Here is a 17812-nt window from a genome sequence, read left to right as displayed (position 1 = left end):
TCGCCATGGGATGTGATTCACACACCGTACAGCTCACCCGTTACAGAGTACAGTTTAGTGATTTTTAACCCATTTGCGATATTGTGCAACCATTACCAAGGTCTAATTCCGGAACTTTTCCACACCTGCACAGGAACCCCGTACCCATGGCGGTCACTCCCCATTCCCACTTCTGATTGCCCCTGGCAGCCCGGGCCACGTCCTGTCTCTGTGGATTTGTGTGTTCTGACGTCTCACGTGGACGGGGTCTGGCACCGCGTGTTCCTCTGTGGTGGCTGCCTCCCCACCTCACCGTGTTTTCAAGGCCCTGGTGATGCGTTTCCTTCCAGTCTTTGGTCCGTGCACGTGTGCCGTGGGTCTGGGATGTGATCCCTGGAGGTTCCTCGTGCCTCTTCCCACTGTCGCATGGACGCAATCACCGGGGGCGGGGGCAGTGGGGGGCCTCTGTTCTGGCTTCTCGAGGATTCTGCGAGCCCTGCGTGTGTAGCTCACATCAGCAGCCTGAGCGGATGGAGGGTCCCGGCGTGTCCCTTCTCCTGTTGGTGTGCGTCTGGGCTACTTTCAGGGTGGGTGATGATGACCAGGTGCCCAGGAGTGGGGTGGCCCTGGCGGAGGTAGATGTGTCTTTATAAGAATCTGCTGAGCAGTCCTCCTGAGTGGCGGTTCCTCCATCCCCGTGGCCAGGACATGCACTCCTCAGGGTAACGGTGTGTCTTGTGTTTGTAGCATCATTTTTCACCTTGGCGTCATGTGTGAGCATTTTCCGCCCACGACTGAATGTATACTTTTAGCACTATTTAAGGTCGCTTCATCACACCCTGTTTAGACACCTAACGGGATGCATTTAATTGTTTATTGCTGCTATTTTGGTGGTCCTAGCTTTCTGGTTTTTATTTTGTAATGTTTCTGGCTTCCGGGTGCTTCCTGTCTGGCTCCTGGAGCAGAGCTCTTGGGGTGCAGGGTGTGGTGCCTTCTGCAGATCGGTTTGCAGGGGCCGGTGCTGCCGTGCCTCTGCACCCCCAGGGCCACCAGCCCCGATCCCTCCGCAGTGGACCCCGGCTGCTTGGGGGTGTGCTCTCGGGTGGGGGACCACTCCTGCTGTGCTGTGATGTTGGGTTTCGTCTTCTCACTGAGCCCGGCACCTCCCTGGGGTCAGGGGACTGGGTGTGTGGCTCTGCCAGGCGCTGGGCCTCCGCACGTTCCGTCCTGTGTGGGTTTGTCTAGCTGAAGAGTCTGATGTGGGGGGGCGAGCCGTGGGGACTTTCTTCGCAGGGTTCCCCTGCCCCCCGCCCCGAGGGCAGGGCACCGAGGTGGGGCTGGGTCCCTCCCTCCGCTGCCTGGCCTCTCCCTGCCCCACTGATTCTGTCTGAATCTCAGTGTCTCTCCCCCATTTCAAATGGTTTTCATTTGCGAGAACCCTCCAGGGGCCTGAAATTCATGGATTTCCCACTTCTAAAGTGATGTGCTTGGAAGCCAAAGTCCCCAGTGAATGAACGTTAGGTTTAATTTCCCTGAATTTTGTAACTAACGTCCCGAGAAGACCCGCTCCTTCGCACATTCAGAGGAGGCCAAGGGGGCTCTTTCTTTTTGCTTTTTCATCACGTGGGGTTGTGTTCCTCCCTCCTTTCCCATCTATGTCGAGGCCTCCCTCTGTCTCACATTCTTGCGTCTCTGTCCTTGCCAGGAGGGGTCTCGGTCCCTGCTGGGCTCCGACAGCCACAGGCTCAGGCCAGGCTCTTGGGCTCTGGAGCCCTGGCCCAGCAGGTAGCTGGTGGGTCCCTGGCGTGGTTCTCTGCCAGGCCTGTCCTCGGCTCTGCCTAGCCTCCCCTTGCCCAGCCTGTGGTCAGGAGCCTGGGTCTGGGCACATCCTGGCATGGTCGGGGGGGTCATCTCCTCTGAGCCGGGGTCAGTGCTCCTCTGCGGTGTGGTGGTCTTGGGGTCCCCCACTCTCGGGGCTCCCCACCTCTCACAACCCCGGCTCCTGCAGTGGCCTGGGGCAGGTCCTGGGGGTTGTGGCCGACGGATGGTGCAGGCAGGAGGCCTGAGGCCGCCCTGGGCCTCCTTCCTGGGGATGGCCGGGCTGACTTGTCTTCAGTGCCTGTGTCCTGGTTTCTCAGGCAAGCTGGGGGTGAGGCGTTGGGGCAGAATCAGGCTGTCACAGCCTCCCTCGTGGGTGGGGTGTTTGTCCCCTCTCTCGTGTGTGTGAACTCCGCTGGGACAGGCATTGGCTCGCAGGGCCTTTAAGACCGCCCAGCTGTCCTTTGAAGGCGCCTGCGCCTGGCCTGAGCCAGCTCCCGTGGCCCTGGGTCTGCGCCCTGCGGCTCCTTCAAAGACCAGATGGTTTTCTTCCCCAGGGAGTTGTGCTCAGCTCCCAGCCTGGTCCGCGTGTCCCCTGCCCAGTCCTGGGGGCCTGCCCTAGCCCCACCTTTTTTCTGGGGGGAGACACACGCAGAGGCGTCCCAGAGAGCTTGGGGTCTCAGCAGACTGGCGAGGCAGGGGAGTGCTGGGGCATTGCTGCAGTCGGGATGGGGAGGTGGCCTGGAGGAGCAGAGGAAGGATCCAGAAGCAGGTGCAGGGCTTGGCTAGGACCCGGAAGAGGCCGTATGGCCTTGGTGAGCATGTGTCCCTTTGACCCCCGGGTGCTGGGGCAGGAAACAGCAGGGACGGACGGGAGCATTGGTTCTGGGGCCTTTTGCACACACAGCTCCCTTACCCCTGCACCCCTTGGGGGGCCGGTGCTGTGGTCGGGCGCAGTCGTGGAGGAGGAGACCGGGTGAGGGGAGCTTCCACGAGGCAGTGGTCACGTGTGCCAGTCTCTTCGTTCACAGCATCTGATTTTGAGTCCTACTTAGGAAACCTGCCCTGCGTACAGGTTGAAGAGGAGCTCTTCTTTTCTCAGATACTTTGTTTTATCCTTTACTTGGATAGCCGTGATCCCTTTAGCATATGTTCTTTTATTGTGTTAGGCATGAACCACTTTTTTTCCCACGTGGATAGCCAGATGTCCCAGCACCATTTATTAAAAAGTTCTCCTTTGATTTGAGGTGCTGCATTTATTTTATCCTAAACATCCATACATATGCGGCTCTAATTTTAGACTTACTTTCTTATTCCATTGGTTTGTTTGTGTTTTCCTGCCTGGTTTTAATTATAGAGACTTTCTAGCATTTGTTATGATAGCTTTGTTGAGATATAACTCACGTACCCTACAGTTCACCCTTCTGACACGTACGGTCCAGTGGTTTTCAGTATCTACGCAGAGTTGTACATCCATCTCCGCCATCAAAGCCCAGGACGTCTCATCACCCTAGATGAAGCCCCACACCCATTAGCAGTCACTCCCCTGTCCCCCGCACCCCACCCAAGCCTCTAGCAGCCACCTGCCTGTGTCCTGTTTCCGTGGACCTGCCTGTCCTGGGCATTTCACAGACGTGGGATCGTGCGCGTGACCTCCGTGTCCGGCTCCTCAGTGCAGCGTTTCCAGGATTCATCTGTGTCGCAGCAGCATCAGCACTTCTTTCTCTGGGATTTTTAAGTCTGGGGGAAGCAGTGCTTTTTACCTGCTTGTTTGTGTAGCGTTTTCTTACATGAACTCCCTCGGCCTGTCTGGCTCTATAAAGATGCTGGTTGGTATTTTTATTGGGGTGGAAGAAGGGATGTTTTTGTGAATAGGGTCATCCTGTTCAAGGACAAGGATGGCTTTCCATGCGATCCTCTTGGCCTTCCATCTTCTGGAGTGTTTTAAAGCTTCCGCTCAGAGGTATTTCCCATTTCACGTTAGCTTCATTCCTTCCTTGATGTGTTACTCTGGTGACGGGTTTTCCTTACGATTCTGTCCTCTAACTGGGTGTGTGTATGTGAAGACGGTTGCTTTCTGTATGTGAGTTTTATGTTCTGCTGCTTTGCCCAAGTCTTTACTTCTTGGAATTTGAACCTTGTCTCAGGGTTTCGCAGTCACCGTCATGCCGTTGGCATTGGTCCCACTTCTGTTTCCCACGTCCCGTTGGTCTCGCCTGTTGACCTGTGTTGCCGACGCCTCCGGAGCAGTGCTGGGTGGTGCTGCGCACGCAGGGAACCTTTGCCCTCTCCTGCATCTCTGGGAATTGCTTCCAGTGCTTTCCCTTTAAACAGATGCTTGTTTTAGGATTAAAGGGTGTTTACCATTTTAAGAAAGATTTTTGATTGTTTTCATCAGGAGTTTTGTTGATGCGTCTGTTTTTGGCACCTGTGGAGAAACTCATAAGCCTTTCCCTTCGGTCTGTTAACGTGGTGTCACGTTAATGGGTTCGTAATGTCGAACGTGCCCCACATTCCTAGAAAAATAAACAAATCAGGTTTGAATTTTGTTTCTTAGTATCTTATTTAGTGTTTTGGCATCAATATTCATAGCCAGTACTGGTTCGTAACTTTCCCATTTTTTGGACCGCGTTCATCAGGTTTCCGTATCCATGTTGTACGTGTTTCATAAAAGAATCAGGAGGTTCTCCTGCATCGTCAACACACTGGAATAATTTATGGAGCTCGGGAAACATGTGGCTTTGGAAAAGCGGTGGAATCATCCCCCCTCCCCCCAATCCCCACAAAACCATCTGGTCCTGGTATTTTCTGTTGGGTGGTTTTTATGATAACTTTCTCTTTCTTTTATCCAAATTTGTCTGTTAGAGCTCTCTGTCTCCAGTGGGTAGCTTTTTTTTTTTTTTTGGTGAACTTCGTTTTCCTAAGATATTGTCCATCTTGTCCATGTTTTACGATTTATTCGTATAGAGATTTGAAAGTAGAGCCTTAATGATTCCTTAACATTTTTGTTTCAGTGATTTGCCTCCTTTTTCATTTCTTATATTGTGTATTTGTGGCTTCTTCCCTCTTTTCCTAAGTTAGCTATTAGTTGTCTTTTTTGTTAGTACTTTTTAGAAAACAGGATTTTGATTTATAAATTAGGTCTGTTGTTTTTCTGTTTTATACCTCATTAATATTATTAACTTTTATATATATTGTTATATATATGTTATATATAAATATGTTATATATAAATATATAAACATATATATATAAATATATATATATATATATATATTTTTGCTCTTTTCCAACCTTTTGAGCTAAGAATGAAGTCCATTTGTTTCCTTTTTTTTTTTTCATGAAATGTTAAGGGTTATGACTTTTCGTCTGATCACTGCTTTAAATGTGTTTTGTTGGTTTTCACATGTAGTGTTTTCACTTTTTTTTTTAAAGAAATTTCTTCATTTTAGTGGGTATTTTTTTCCTTTTTCTCCAAGACTTGTCTAATTATTTTTGAAGTGGGAGGAACTTCTTGGTTTTAGAAGCTATGTCGGACATGTGTGCGAGTTACTGCCAGTGAAGTGTGTTACAGCTGATTCTGTAGCTGTGCAGTCTTGGTGCCCAGCCCACGAACACGGCGTGGCCCCTCATTTGTTTTATGTTTCCTTTACTTTCTTTTAATAATTTTTTTAATTTTAGTTTTCAGTACACAAATCTTGCATCTTTCTTAAATTTATTAAAAAATACTCTAGTAGAATTTTCATTTTATTTTGAACTTAAAACTCTTGGACATAGTAATTCTAGTTTTAAAGAAAAGTTACCAGATTAACAGAAAGCCTACCTTTCCACCAGATTCCCCATGTGTTACCGTTTCCCCGTATTTGCTTCATCTCCTTCCCGTTTCATGTTCGTGTGAACGTCGTGTGTTCTTCTGAACCGCTCGGCGAGCTGCAGATGTGATGCTCCTCGATCCCCAAATACATGATCTCTTACGTAACTGCAGGGCGGTTATCAAAATCAGGACATTAACCAGCCAGTACTCTAGCCTAAGGGTCTTACTGGTGTTCACGGGACAGACCTTGTGAGGGATCCCAGTAACTCGTCTTAGCAAAATGAAATCCAGGATTGTGTGTTGGTTTTGGGGAGTGACATCCCTTTTAGCCTCCTTGAACCTGGACGGTTAGTTCCTCTGTCTTTGTTTCCCGAAACTGACATTGGTGAAGATTGCAGGTCAGTTGTTTTGTTGCAGGCTTTCGCTCAGCTGGGTGTGTATGATGTCTCCACAATTGTTTGTTCTTGGCAGGCGGACCTGGAAGGCGCTGCCGTGTCCTCCTCAGCGCGTATCCTCCTCAGCGCGTGTGGCAGCAGGAGGCACATGACATCTGATATGTCCCCGATGGTGTGATGTAGGTCCTTGGGTTAAGGTGACTAGTCTGCCAGGTTTCTCCTCTACGAGGTTATTCTTTTTCCATTTTTAATTAGTAAGTTTCTTGGGGAAGATACTTTGAGACTATGTGAATATCCTGTTACTCATGGGACTTTCACCCACCAGCTCTAAGGTCCACTGGACATTCTTGCCTGAATCAATTATGGTCACAATGTTGCTAATTCCATCATTCCTTCCCCAGTTGTCAGTATATGCTCTCAGAAAGAGCTTTTTCCTTTTTTTCACTTGTTTATTTGTTTATAACCATGTGGACTCATGGATTTCTGTTTTACTTCTTTATTATAAGGCTATAATAAATAAAAGTTATCTTTTATTACCATTGTCTATTTTTAAAAAATTAATTATTTTTTGGCTGCATCAGGTCTTCGTTGCTGCGTGCGGGCTTTTCTCTAGTTGCAGCGAGGAGGGGCTATTCTTTGTTGCAGAGCGTGGGCTTCTCATTGCGGTGGCTTCTCTTGTTGCGGAGCATGGGCTCTAGGCACATGGGCTTCAGTAGCTGTGGCACATGGGCTCAGTAGTTGTGGCTTGCAGGCTCTAGAGCACAGGCTCAGTAGTTGTGGCACACGGGCTTAGTTGCTCCATGGCATGTGGGATCTTCCCAGACTAGGGCTCGAACCCATATCTGCTGCATTGGCAGGCGGATTCTGTTTTTTTTTTTTTTTTTTAATTTATTTATTTATTGGCTGCATTGGGTTTTCATTGCTGTGTGTGGGCTTTCTTTTAGCTGTGGCGAGCAGGGGCTACTCTTCGTTGCGGTGCGCAGGCTCCTCATTGTGGTAGCTTCTCTTGTTGTGAGCACTGGCTCTAGGCACGCGGGCTTCAGTAGCTGTGGCTCGTGGGCTCTAGAGCGCAGGCTCAGTAATTGTGGCGCACGGGCTTAGTTGCTCCACGGCATGTGAGATCTTCCCGGACCAGGGCTCGAACCCGTGTCCCCTGCATTGGCAGGCGGATTCTTCATGACTGCGCCACCAGGGAAGTTCCGCTATTGTCTATTTTCATGCTCAGGTTGTCCCAGATTTGGCCAGTGGAAGCCTTTCAGGCTGGTTCCTGTGTCCTTTGGGGACAGCCCCACCTTGCTTCGAGCACTTCCGTACTCTTTTGTGTAACAGAATATTCTAGGCTTATCTTTCACTTTCTCTGCCCAGTCCTGGAATCAACCATTTCTCCAAGCAGTCTTAATTCCTTTTTGCGAAGAATGGTACTTTGTAACCAAAATCTGCGTGCTGGGCGTGTCCGTTGCTCTGGGGCGTTACCCCGTCTTAGGGGACAAGGCTGGGAAGAAGATGAACATCACACTCACAGCTGTGTGAACGACTGGTCCTTGTGCGGCTCCGTGTACCCACTCACATCTCTCTCTGCACCGTCTGTGTGCAGTGCAGATTGCATTCACACGCCACCTGCCAGCTCCAGTGGGCAGGGAGGGTGCTGGCGGAGTACCAGGCAGGTGCGGGAGTTGCTCTTTTCTTCCTCCCCAGCTGTGGGACCACAGTGGGACCGCAGTACCCAGGGCAGAGAGTACTGGGGAGGGCGGGTGGGAGGACTGCAGCCACGGGGAGGGGTGTTGGGGGGCTTGTCCTAGACCCCGTCTGTCTCTGTGACTTGGGTGAGTCGGTTTCCCTCCCTGAGTTCAGTTTCTCTTCTTAAAAATTGGGGTTTGACCCACAGCCAGCATCATTCTCAATGGTGAAAAACTGAAACCATTTCCGCTAAGATCAGGAACAAGACAAGGTTGCCCACTCTCAATGCTATCATTCAGCATAGTTTTGGAAGTTATAGTCACAGCAGTCAGAGAAGAAAAAGAAAGAAAAGGAATCCAAATCAGAAAAGAAGTAAAACTGTCATTGTTTGAGATGACACAATACTATACGTAGAGAATCCTAAAGATGCTACCAGAAAACTACTAGAGCTAATCAATGAATTTGGTAAAGTAGCAGGATATGAAATGAATGCACAGAAATCTCTTGCATTCCTATACACTAATGATGAAAAATCTGAAAGAGAAATTAAGGAAACACTCCAATTTACCATTGCAACAAAAAGAATAAAATACCTAGGAATAAACTTTGCTAAGGAGACAAAAGACCTGTATGCAGAAAACTATAAGACACTGATGAAAGAAATAAAAGATGATACAAACAGATGGAGAGATATACCATGTTCTTAGATTGGAAGAATCAACATTGTGACAATGACTATACCACTCAAAGCAATCTACAGATTCAGTGCAATCCCTATGAAACTACCAGTGGCATTTTCCAAAGAACTAGAACAAAAAAGTTCACAATTTGTATGGAAACACAAAAGACCCCGAATAGCCAAAGCAATCTTGAGAAAGGAAAATGGAGCTGGAGGTATCAGGCTCCTGGACTTCAGACTATACTACAAAGCTGCATTAATCAAGACAGTATAGTACTGGCATAAAAACAGAAATATAGATCAATGGAACAGGATAGAAAGCCCAGAGATAAACCCACGTGCATATGGTCACCTTATCTTTGATAAAGGAGGCAGGAATGTACAGTGGAGAAAGGACAGCCTCTTCAATAAGTGGTGCTGGGAAAACTGGACAGCTACATGTAAAAGAATGAAATTAGAACACTCCCTAACACCATACACAAAAATAAACTCAAAATGGATTAAAGACCTAAATGTAAGGCCAGAAACTATCAAACTCTTAGAGGAAAACATAGGCAGAACACTCTGTGACATAAATCACAGCAAGATCCTTTTTGACCCACCTCCTAGAGAAATGGAGATAAAAACAAAAATAAACAAATGGGACCTAATGAAACTTAAAAGCTTTTGCACAACAAAGGAAACCATTAACAGGACGAAAAGACAACCTTCAGAATGGGTGAAAATATTTGCAAACGAAGCGACTGACAAAGGATTAATCTCCAAAATATACGAGCAGCTCATGCAGCTCAATATCAAAAAAACAAACAGCCCAATCCAAAAATGGGCAGAAGACCTAAATAGACATTTCTCCAAAGAAGATACACAGACTGCCAACAAACACATGAAAGGATGCTCAACATCACTAACCATTAGAGAAACGCAAATCAAAACTACAATGAGGTGTCACCTCACACCAGTCAGAATGGCCATCATCAAAAAATCTACAAACAGTAAATGCTGAAGAGGGTGTGGAGAAAAGGGAGGAATGTAAATTGATGCAGCCACTATGGAGAACAGTATGGAGGTTCCTAAAAAACTAAAAATAGGATTACCATATGACCCAGCAATCCCACTACTGGGCATATACCCTGAGAAAACTGTAATTCAAAAAGAGTCATGTACCACAATGTTCATTGCAGCACCGTTTACAACAGCCAGGACATGGAAGCAACCTAAGTGTCCATCGACAGATGAATGGATAAAGAAGATGTGGTATACATATATATATATATATATATATATATATATACACATATACACACAATGGAATATTACTCAGCCATAAAAAGAAATGAAAATGAGTTATTTGTAGTGAGGTGGATGGACCTAAAGACTGTCATACAGAGTGAAGTAAGTCAGAAAGAGAAAAACAAATACCGTATGCTAACACATATATATGGAATCTAAAGAAAAAAATGGTCTGAAGAACCTAGAGGCAGGACAGGAATAAAGACGGAGACGTAGAGAATGGACTTGAGGACACGGGGAGGTGGAAGGGTAAGCCGGGACGAAGTGAGAGAGTGGCATGGACATATACACACTACCAAACGTAAGGTAGATAGCTAGTGGGAAGCAGCCGCATAGCACAGGGAGATCACCTCGGTGCTTTGTGAACGCCTAGAGGGGTGGGATAGGGAGGGTGGGGGGGAAATGCAAGAGGGAGGAGATATGGGGATGCATGTATACGTGTAGCTGATTCCCTTTGTTATACAGCAGAAACTAACACACCATTGTAAAGCAATTATACTCCAATAAAGATGTTAAAAAAAAATATTGGGGGTTTGAGGTAGATCAGGGGATGCCTGGCACAGGGACCTCCACCCCCTCCCCTGGGCCCACGGTAGACGCCTGTCATCCTCCAAGGCCCCCATGATCCCAGACAGGTCCCAGATGTCTTCTCTGCAGGACACTCCAGATGCGGGGCCTGGTGCCGGGCAGCCTGGTCTTGGGTGATGTCCTTGCCTTCCTCCCGGGGTCTCCGAGCTGCTTTGGCTTCCCCAATGCCCCCCATCGGAAGCCCCTTCGGTGGGCCCATGGGGTGTGGTCAGTGGGGGGAAGTGTGGGTCTAGCTTGAGGGCTGCCGTGTGCGGGCCGACTCACCGTGTCCTCCTGGCCCTCAGTGGGCAGTAGCCTGGGCTGCTCCACCTCCGCCTGGAGCGGCGTGGGCGGGACTGGGCATCAGTGTTGCCTCCTGCCTCGCCCTCGCCCTTGCCGGGGCAGCTCTGCGGTCTCTAAGCAGTGCAGGTCAGGACCCGGAGCCATGCTGCTGGGCCCAGGGTGGAGCAGAGCGCAGAGCAGAATCGGGGCAGGTCTGCCCCAGCAGCTCCCCTGCAGGTGGGTGTGGGGCGGGCCCGGGAGTGGACCCTCCAGCGAGGAGGACGACTGCTGCTGCTGTCAGGCCCATCACCACGGCCGGGAGGGCCTCACAGAGGCTCCAGCAGGAGCGAGGTGCAGGGCGAGGCGCAGCCGTCGGGCAGAGGTCAGCTCGTACCTCCAGGGGGGCTGCGGGGTCCCCGTGCCCTCCTCCTGCTCTGGGTTTTGGGCGCATCTTGCGGTTCCTGGCGGGCTCAGGCCTTCGGGAGGCTGAGGGCAGGAGGAAGGAGGGACAGCCGTGCTGCTGTCGCTTCTCCGGCCCCCAGGCCTAGCCCTCACTCAGCGCCGCTGCTGTCCAGTGCCGCATGTGGCCCCATGTCAGCACGGGGCACAGGCTCACAGGTGAGCTCCTGAAGGTCACTGATTGACGCCTCACCCTGATCTGCTGAGGGCGGGCGTGCTGCCCCCTATTACAGATGAGAAAGCAGGACCAGGGTGGGTGAAGTGAATTGTGCAGGCCCCAGCTTGGGAGGACCGGCTCTCCATCCTTGGGGGGAGAGGTCTCTTCAGCTTAGTGAGGGGGGCAGGGCCCATTCTGTGGCACCCCCGTCTAGACAGTACCGTTCCTTGTCTGCTGCTGGGAAGGTCGACCCTGGTCTTGGGGGGCCCTGGCCTCTGAGAGACCCAGGCCAGCAGGAGAGAGCTGCAGGCAGAGGTCACGCCCTGCGTGGGAGCCCATCCGGGGCAGAGACGGCCCTACCACAGCCTCAGCTCTGGCCCTGGAGCTCGGCTTGTTGGCCCCCAGCCTGAGCCGTGTCCGGGTTCCCGCTCTAGCCCCGTGTCCCCTGGCATCCTGCTGGTGGGCCGCTCCTCCCCCGGGCCTGGGGGCTTTGTCCTGCAGGCAGGGCTGCATTGCTGGGGGCGTCCCCTGGCACCCGCACTTCCTCTGGTGCCTGGGGGACAGGATCTGGGCAGTCTGAGGACAGACGGCTCCCTTCAGGCTGCTGGGGTCAGGGGGCTGACGTCCAGGGCACAGCCTGGCGCCAACATGAGCCAGGGGCACAAGGCTGGAGGAGGCTGGCAGCCCTGGTGGGCGGTCATGGAAGCCGCTTGGTAGGAGGCCTCCCGGGGAGCGGGCATTGCTCCCTTGGCCTCTGCCAGCAGTTTGGAGGCAGCCTGGGGCTGCCCTGGGACACCACAGCCCAGCAGCATCCGCCCGGCCCTCTGGCCTGGCCCTGCTGCAGCTTCCGCCCGCCCTCTGGGTTGCCAGCGGCTCCCTCCCTCTTCTTTGTTTGGGTCATTGCTGCCTGCCCCCTGCCCTTGCTGGGGGACACCTTGGTGCAGAAGTCGGGGCGTGAACTGGCTGCGGGTGGATGGGCGGGAGCGGCGGGGAGGAAGCTGAGGGTGCAGCCTGGCACGTGGGGAGCCTGGGGGTGGGGGTGGGTGGCTGCGAGCCACCGGGGACGGACCCCCTGGGCTCCGGGTCCCCAGGGCCTTGAGGCCCAGAGTCCTGCCCGGTGGCGTTTCGTGTTCCCAGACCAAGGTCCTCGGGCTGGGCTGAGTCTTTGTGGCCCAGCGGTGGGATGGCCTCCCATCTCCCAGTTGCTGAGCAAAGGCAGAGGCCGTGTGAGACTGCAGGTTAGATGAGATGGCAGGCTGGGGACTTGCCCTTCTCAGACCAGGACTGCCACGACCCCTCACCTGCCTGGACATCGGTGGCAGTCCCTTGGATTGTTTTTGCCTCTCAAGCAACAGGTGCTGTTGGCTGGGCCCCGCAGTCCCTTCCAGTTGCCCGTCTGTGGCTGGGTGCACGGTGGGCCTTTGGGTTGGAGGGTCCCTAGTGCCGCCCCGCAGCCTCCGCCAGTCCCCCAGGTGGCCGTGGGACCGCCTTACACTTGCTGTCCCTCCCGTCTTCCCGGGGCTGCCCTGCCCCTCCCTTCAAACCGTGGCTCTGCGGCTTGGCCACCTGCTCTGTGCTCCCGGCTCAGATCCCGCTTGAGCTGCTGCTCTGGGGACCCGCCGGTCTGTGGCTCTGCTGTGCCCCCAGGGTCTCTGAAAGCTGCTGTTGGATCCCTTGTCGCCCACTCGACGCTCCGGTCCCCAGGGCCAGGCCCCCTTGACCACGTTGGACACATTGCCTGGTGCACAGCAGGTGCACGGGTGCACCTGTGGAACTGGGCCGAGTCCTCTTGGGTCCCTGTGCCTGCCTGGGGTCTGCATGGCCGCACAGGACAATGATGGGGTGGCCTTCCAGAGATCTGAGGAGATGCTGGGCCCCCACCTGGATCTTGTCTGCTCAAGGCAGACACCCCTGCAGCCGCAGCTCTTGTTTCCACACTGATCTTTCTGGAGGATGATCTTACTGGAATTTTGCAAATTAAGCTTTAATATTTTTATGTTATCCATCCAAGAAGTTTATGGAGTAAAGGAGTGCTACATGGTTAATTCAGAGAAAAGTCACCCCTAGCCGCCCTCCTTCCTGTCCCGAGTCAGCTGCTTTGGATTCTTCTAGTAGATCTTTGATGCTTTCCTCTGAATAACACACTCGTGTCGCCACTGCTTGATTTTGTTTTCAACATTTACACATTATTTGTTGACTTGCAAGGTGAGGGTGCAGCAGTCAGACTCCTAGGCAGGGTGGGCGGGGCCAGAGTGCATCCTGAATCCCAGCGCTAAACCCTCTTTCCTCCCTCCCTGCCCGGGTTTGGTTTCTTCCAGCTCTGCAGGAAGGCGGCGGCCCTGCCTTCTGTGAGAAGATGTCCTACGGATCCATCGCTGGCAGCGGCGGCCTGGGGAGCCACGGCCCTTTTGGGGGGCCCTCCGCACAAGGCTATCAGCCCCTAGGTAAGGACAGCAGTGGGCAGCGTGGGCGGGTCTCCACTGTGCTGTGTTGGCGGCTGTAGATGGGTTCTGTCCTGGCCGGCGCTGCCTGTGACCCGGGACCAGGGGTGACCCTGGCCCTGGGCTGGGATGGCGCCGTTGGTGTTGGGCTGAGTCGGCACCAGGAGAGAGCAGAGTAGGAGAGGCTGCTCTGCTGTGGGGTGGACGTGGGTGTCTGCGGTCATTCTGCGGTGGCCCGCGGGTGCTTGGCAGATGGCTGAGTGGGTGACCGTGGAGCAGGTGTGAGCGCGCAGTGCACAGTGCGGGGAGCGAGGCCCGCGGGGTGATGGACACTGTCCTGAGCTACACCGGGCGGGATCCGCTTCCAGGTTTCCGGGTGCCGAGCCCTCACCCCGCAGGCTGACCGCACAGTCTGCTCACTCGCTGGCTCCCTTCCCTGGGCCAAGGGGGTTTTCGGCAGGACGTGCGGCTTACGTAACTGATTTCGTGTCCTTGGGGGTGCCAGGCAGGTGCGACTCAGTGTGAGTGTGAGTGTGTGTGGGGGCTTTAACTGTGACGGTTTAAGGCTTGGCGACGTGGACTCCCAGGTGCCTCGCCTGGAACCCGGTTCCTTCCCGTCACCCCTGGGCTGTGGGTTGCGGCTTCCTGGCTCTTGCTTGCTACATGTCATGGTCTCACACAGACCTTGCGAGTCTGCGTGTTTTGGGACTCTGTACGGTTGAATTATTCTGCAGTTTGCTGGTTTTGCTGTTTTGCCCCTGAGCCACTGCCGTTCACGTGGCTGCCCTTCCATCTCCCTTCTCTGTGGCGCTGGGTCATGTGCGTGGCCATGGCAGGCGTTCCTGGTCCATGGGCGAGGGGCTGTTAGGGCACTTGTTCTGGGCCCTGTTGCGTGGTGGTGCTGAGGACCCTTGGACGCTGGCGCGGTCGGGACGGCCCAAGCGAGGGGGTGGCCAGGGGTGGCCAGCTCGGTGGCTGGTGGTTGTGCTGACCTGCCCCTGCTTCCCATCCCTTCAGCACCAGGCAGTGGCGGCCTTAACTGTTTGCCCGTCTGTGGGCGTGGAATGGTGTCTTCTGGTTGTAACTCACATTTCTCTGGTAACTCATGGGATTGATCAGGTTTTCGTGTGATCACTGGGCATTTGGGGCTCTCTGGGTAACTCTTTCGTGTATCTTTCCTTTGAGTTTGTCTTGTTCTTGTCGATGTACAAGGTTTCTGGAGGTGAAACCTTTGTCCACTGGGCTGGCTTTTCACTATGGTGCTGCTGAGGAAAGCAGGTTCTTAATCACGACGTAGCTGGGTTTATCAGTCATCCCTGTCATGGTGTGCATTTTCTGTTTAATAAATTCTATGACACGGTGATAATGATGTTGCCTTTACTTCCTCTAAAGCTTATATAATTTGTTTTTCATATTTAAGTCTTGCAATCACCTGGAATTGAGTTTTGTTTATGGTGAGAGGTGGGGCGGGGAGGGTCGAGTGCAGTGCCACTTTTCTCCGTGTAGCAGATGGCCCCCGGGCCCTTGACTGAGAACTCCATCCCTTTCTGCAGGCCTGCAGTGTCCGCTCTGTGATGGGCACAGTTTCCCTTGCAGGTTCTCCTGGTCAAGTTTTCTATTCCTGTGCAAAGTTCTACCCTAATTTTCATACATTGTTGTAACTTTGATATTTTTTAGGGCAAGTTGCTCTACTTGTTTTTCCTTAGAAATGTCTTGGGCATTTTGGCCTTTTGTTGCTGAATAGATTATAGAATCCCTGTGTCAAACTTGGACTGGGATTGCTTTGCATCCGCTGTGTTAACGTGTGAGAATCGGAATCTCTGTCATCACCAGTCTTCCAACCCATGAACGTGTAGGTCTTTCTGTTTATTGGGTCTTTAACGTCTTTCAATAAAGGTTTATAATTTTCTCCATAAAGATCTTACATATCTTCCATTAAACTTAACAAAATGACAACATGTTTTTTGCTGCTTTTATAATTGGTACCATTATAAATGGTATAAATTACACGTTCCAAGTCATGGTTGCTGGTGCATGCACACACGACTGGTTGTTTTAAGAAAGAAAGTCCAGAGGTTTTATTTAATTTTTACATCCTATTTTTTAACTTTCTGAATGTGAGATACTTCAAACAGAACAGTAGACGCAGTGGTACCATGAACCCAGCACCCGTCCACTGGGTTTCGGGGTGAGGGGCATCCCCCGTGGCTGGTGCAGCCTCAGCTCTGCCCTCATGACCCCTCTGCCCAGGGCATTGAGAAGGAAGCCCCAGACGTCAGCACATCTCCTGTGTGAGTATTTCAGGGTGTGTCTCTTTTCCGTGACCAAGTGTCGTACAGTTGCAGCCGTGGCTTCCTGCCCACCGGTGGGTTCCGGAGCACCACAGAGACATGCGTTTCCACAGGGTCCTTACGAGATCCACGCGTTGTAGTCGATGATACGCCTTTTAAGTCTTTCCAAATCTCTAGATTCTCCTCTATCTTAGTTTTTCTTTTTTTCCTCCTGAACTTTATTTCTTGAGGAAGCCAGGTTCTCCCTGTGGAGTGTAATTGACTTTTGCCCACTGACTTTGTCCTGCCATTTTGCTAAAGTCTTTTTATTAATTGTAATAATTTGTAGAATCTTGGGTTTTCTGTATAAACAGTGTCATTTATGAATAACAACAGTATTTTCCTCTTCTATTTCAATGCTTTTATCTTTTACTTATTTTTCCTGCCGTCTGGAGCCGGCCCGATGCTCTAGTTCAGGGTTGAGTAGAAATGGTGCTTATGTTCTGTGTGAGTTTTGGGACAAAGAGGACTCTGTGTTCCTCACAGGCATCTGGGATTTTGCTGTAAAACTGCCACGCGGGCCTGGAGTTTTCTTTGTGGACTGCTTTGGACTGCCCATTACTCTCTCCATCTGTGAAGGCTGTCCAGGCTCTCTGTTTCTTCTTGGGTCAGTTTGTTGTGTTTTTCTGGACATGTGTCTGCTTCGTCTAAATGTTCAAATTGATTGAAATGACATCATGCGTGGTAGCGTGTCAGTGTCCAGTGGGACCCGGGCAGCATTATTGTTTGGTCAAGGGCATGGCTCTGAGGGTAGCTGCTCTGGTTCCGACCCCCTGCTCTGCTGTGTTCCAGCTGTGCCCCGATCACCTGAAAATGGACCAGGTTAGGCTTCCCTCCTGTCGTGGTGGAGATTGAGCAAGTTAACCCGGTGAAGCCCTGTTCCTGTTGTTTTGGTAACGTCTGTGGTACCTGGATCACATTCTCTTTTTTATTCCTAATGTTGTTTATTTGTACCTTCCCGTTTCCTTCTTTCGTAAACAATATTGCCAGACCCTTGGCAGTGTTATGAGCCTCTCCAAAGAGCTGACTTGACTTTCTTGATCTCTATCATATGCTAGTTTTAAAATTTGATGGATTTCTGCCCATGTTTTTACTATTTTCCTTCTCCTTTCTTTGAGTTGACGCTGTTTTATTTTGCTGACTCCTAAGCTGGATGTTTACCTCATTCAAATTTAGTTTTTATTCTTTTCTAATAAAAGTATTTAAGGTTATAAATGTCCAAATAATCACTGTTTTAGTCGAATCTCACACATTTAAAAATATATAGTATTTTTTTTGTTAGTGTTTAGTTGTAAATATTTTGTGTCCATTATGATTTCTTCTTTGACCCAGGATTTATTTAGAATTATAGTTCGTCATTTCCAAACACATGTATTTCTTTCTAATTGTCTTTTAAAAATGATTTCTTAAGTTAATTGCATTTGTGTCAGAGAAGGGTCTGCATCTTCCTGATTCGTTGACAGCTGTTGAGACCAGGGCTGCTTCTGGGATGCTGGTGTGATTCTGGGGGTGGCCAGGAGGGCTCCCAGGGAGGCAGGGCTGGGCCTCCCAGCCAGAATGGTGGGGCCCTGCGGAGACCCCAGGTGTGGGAGCAGCTGCCGTCACCAGTACCTGCTGTGTGCCAAGCACCGTGTGTTACGGCTTACTCGGGGGCCCTAAAGTTAACTATGAAGAGCTCAGAGTGGGCTCTTATCGTAAAATCCCATCGCAAATGCAGCAAAAAGCCAAGCGGGACATGACTAACACATAAAGAATTCACATAAATAGAAGGAACTCCCCCCGCCGCCAAATCTTCATGCGGATGGGCCAGATCTGTGACGAGATCGGGATGGCTCGCAGCACGGGAGAAGGCACTCAGCCTCACTGGTACCTGGAGAACTTGGCCATTCTCCCGTGGCCAGGCTGCGGTGGGGGGGGGGGGGGG

At 51.3% G+C, this 17812-nt stretch overlaps 1 protein-coding gene across 1 annotated transcript in view; it reads left to right on the top strand.

The window, feature by feature from the left end:
* The first annotated feature begins 13473 nt into the window (after positions 1-13473).
* Positions 13474-17812, top strand: part of TSNARE1 (t-SNARE domain containing 1) — a 50340-nt gene continuing 46001 nt past the window's right edge. Inside the window, exon 1 of the mRNA XM_065895158.1 lies at positions 13474-13561. Within this exon, the coding sequence (XP_065751230.1) occupies positions 13474-13561 (88 nt within the window). The remainder of the gene's footprint in view (positions 13562-17812) is intronic.

The sequence above is a fragment of the Phocoena phocoena genome, chromosome 17 (assembly GCF_963924675.1).
Source record: "Phocoena phocoena chromosome 17, mPhoPho1.1, whole genome shotgun sequence".
Classification (NCBI taxonomy): Eukaryota; Metazoa; Chordata; class Mammalia; order Artiodactyla; family Phocoenidae; genus Phocoena; species Phocoena phocoena.
Note: the sequence above shows the minus strand (reverse complement) of the source record. Positions and strands in the feature narration are given on the sequence as shown.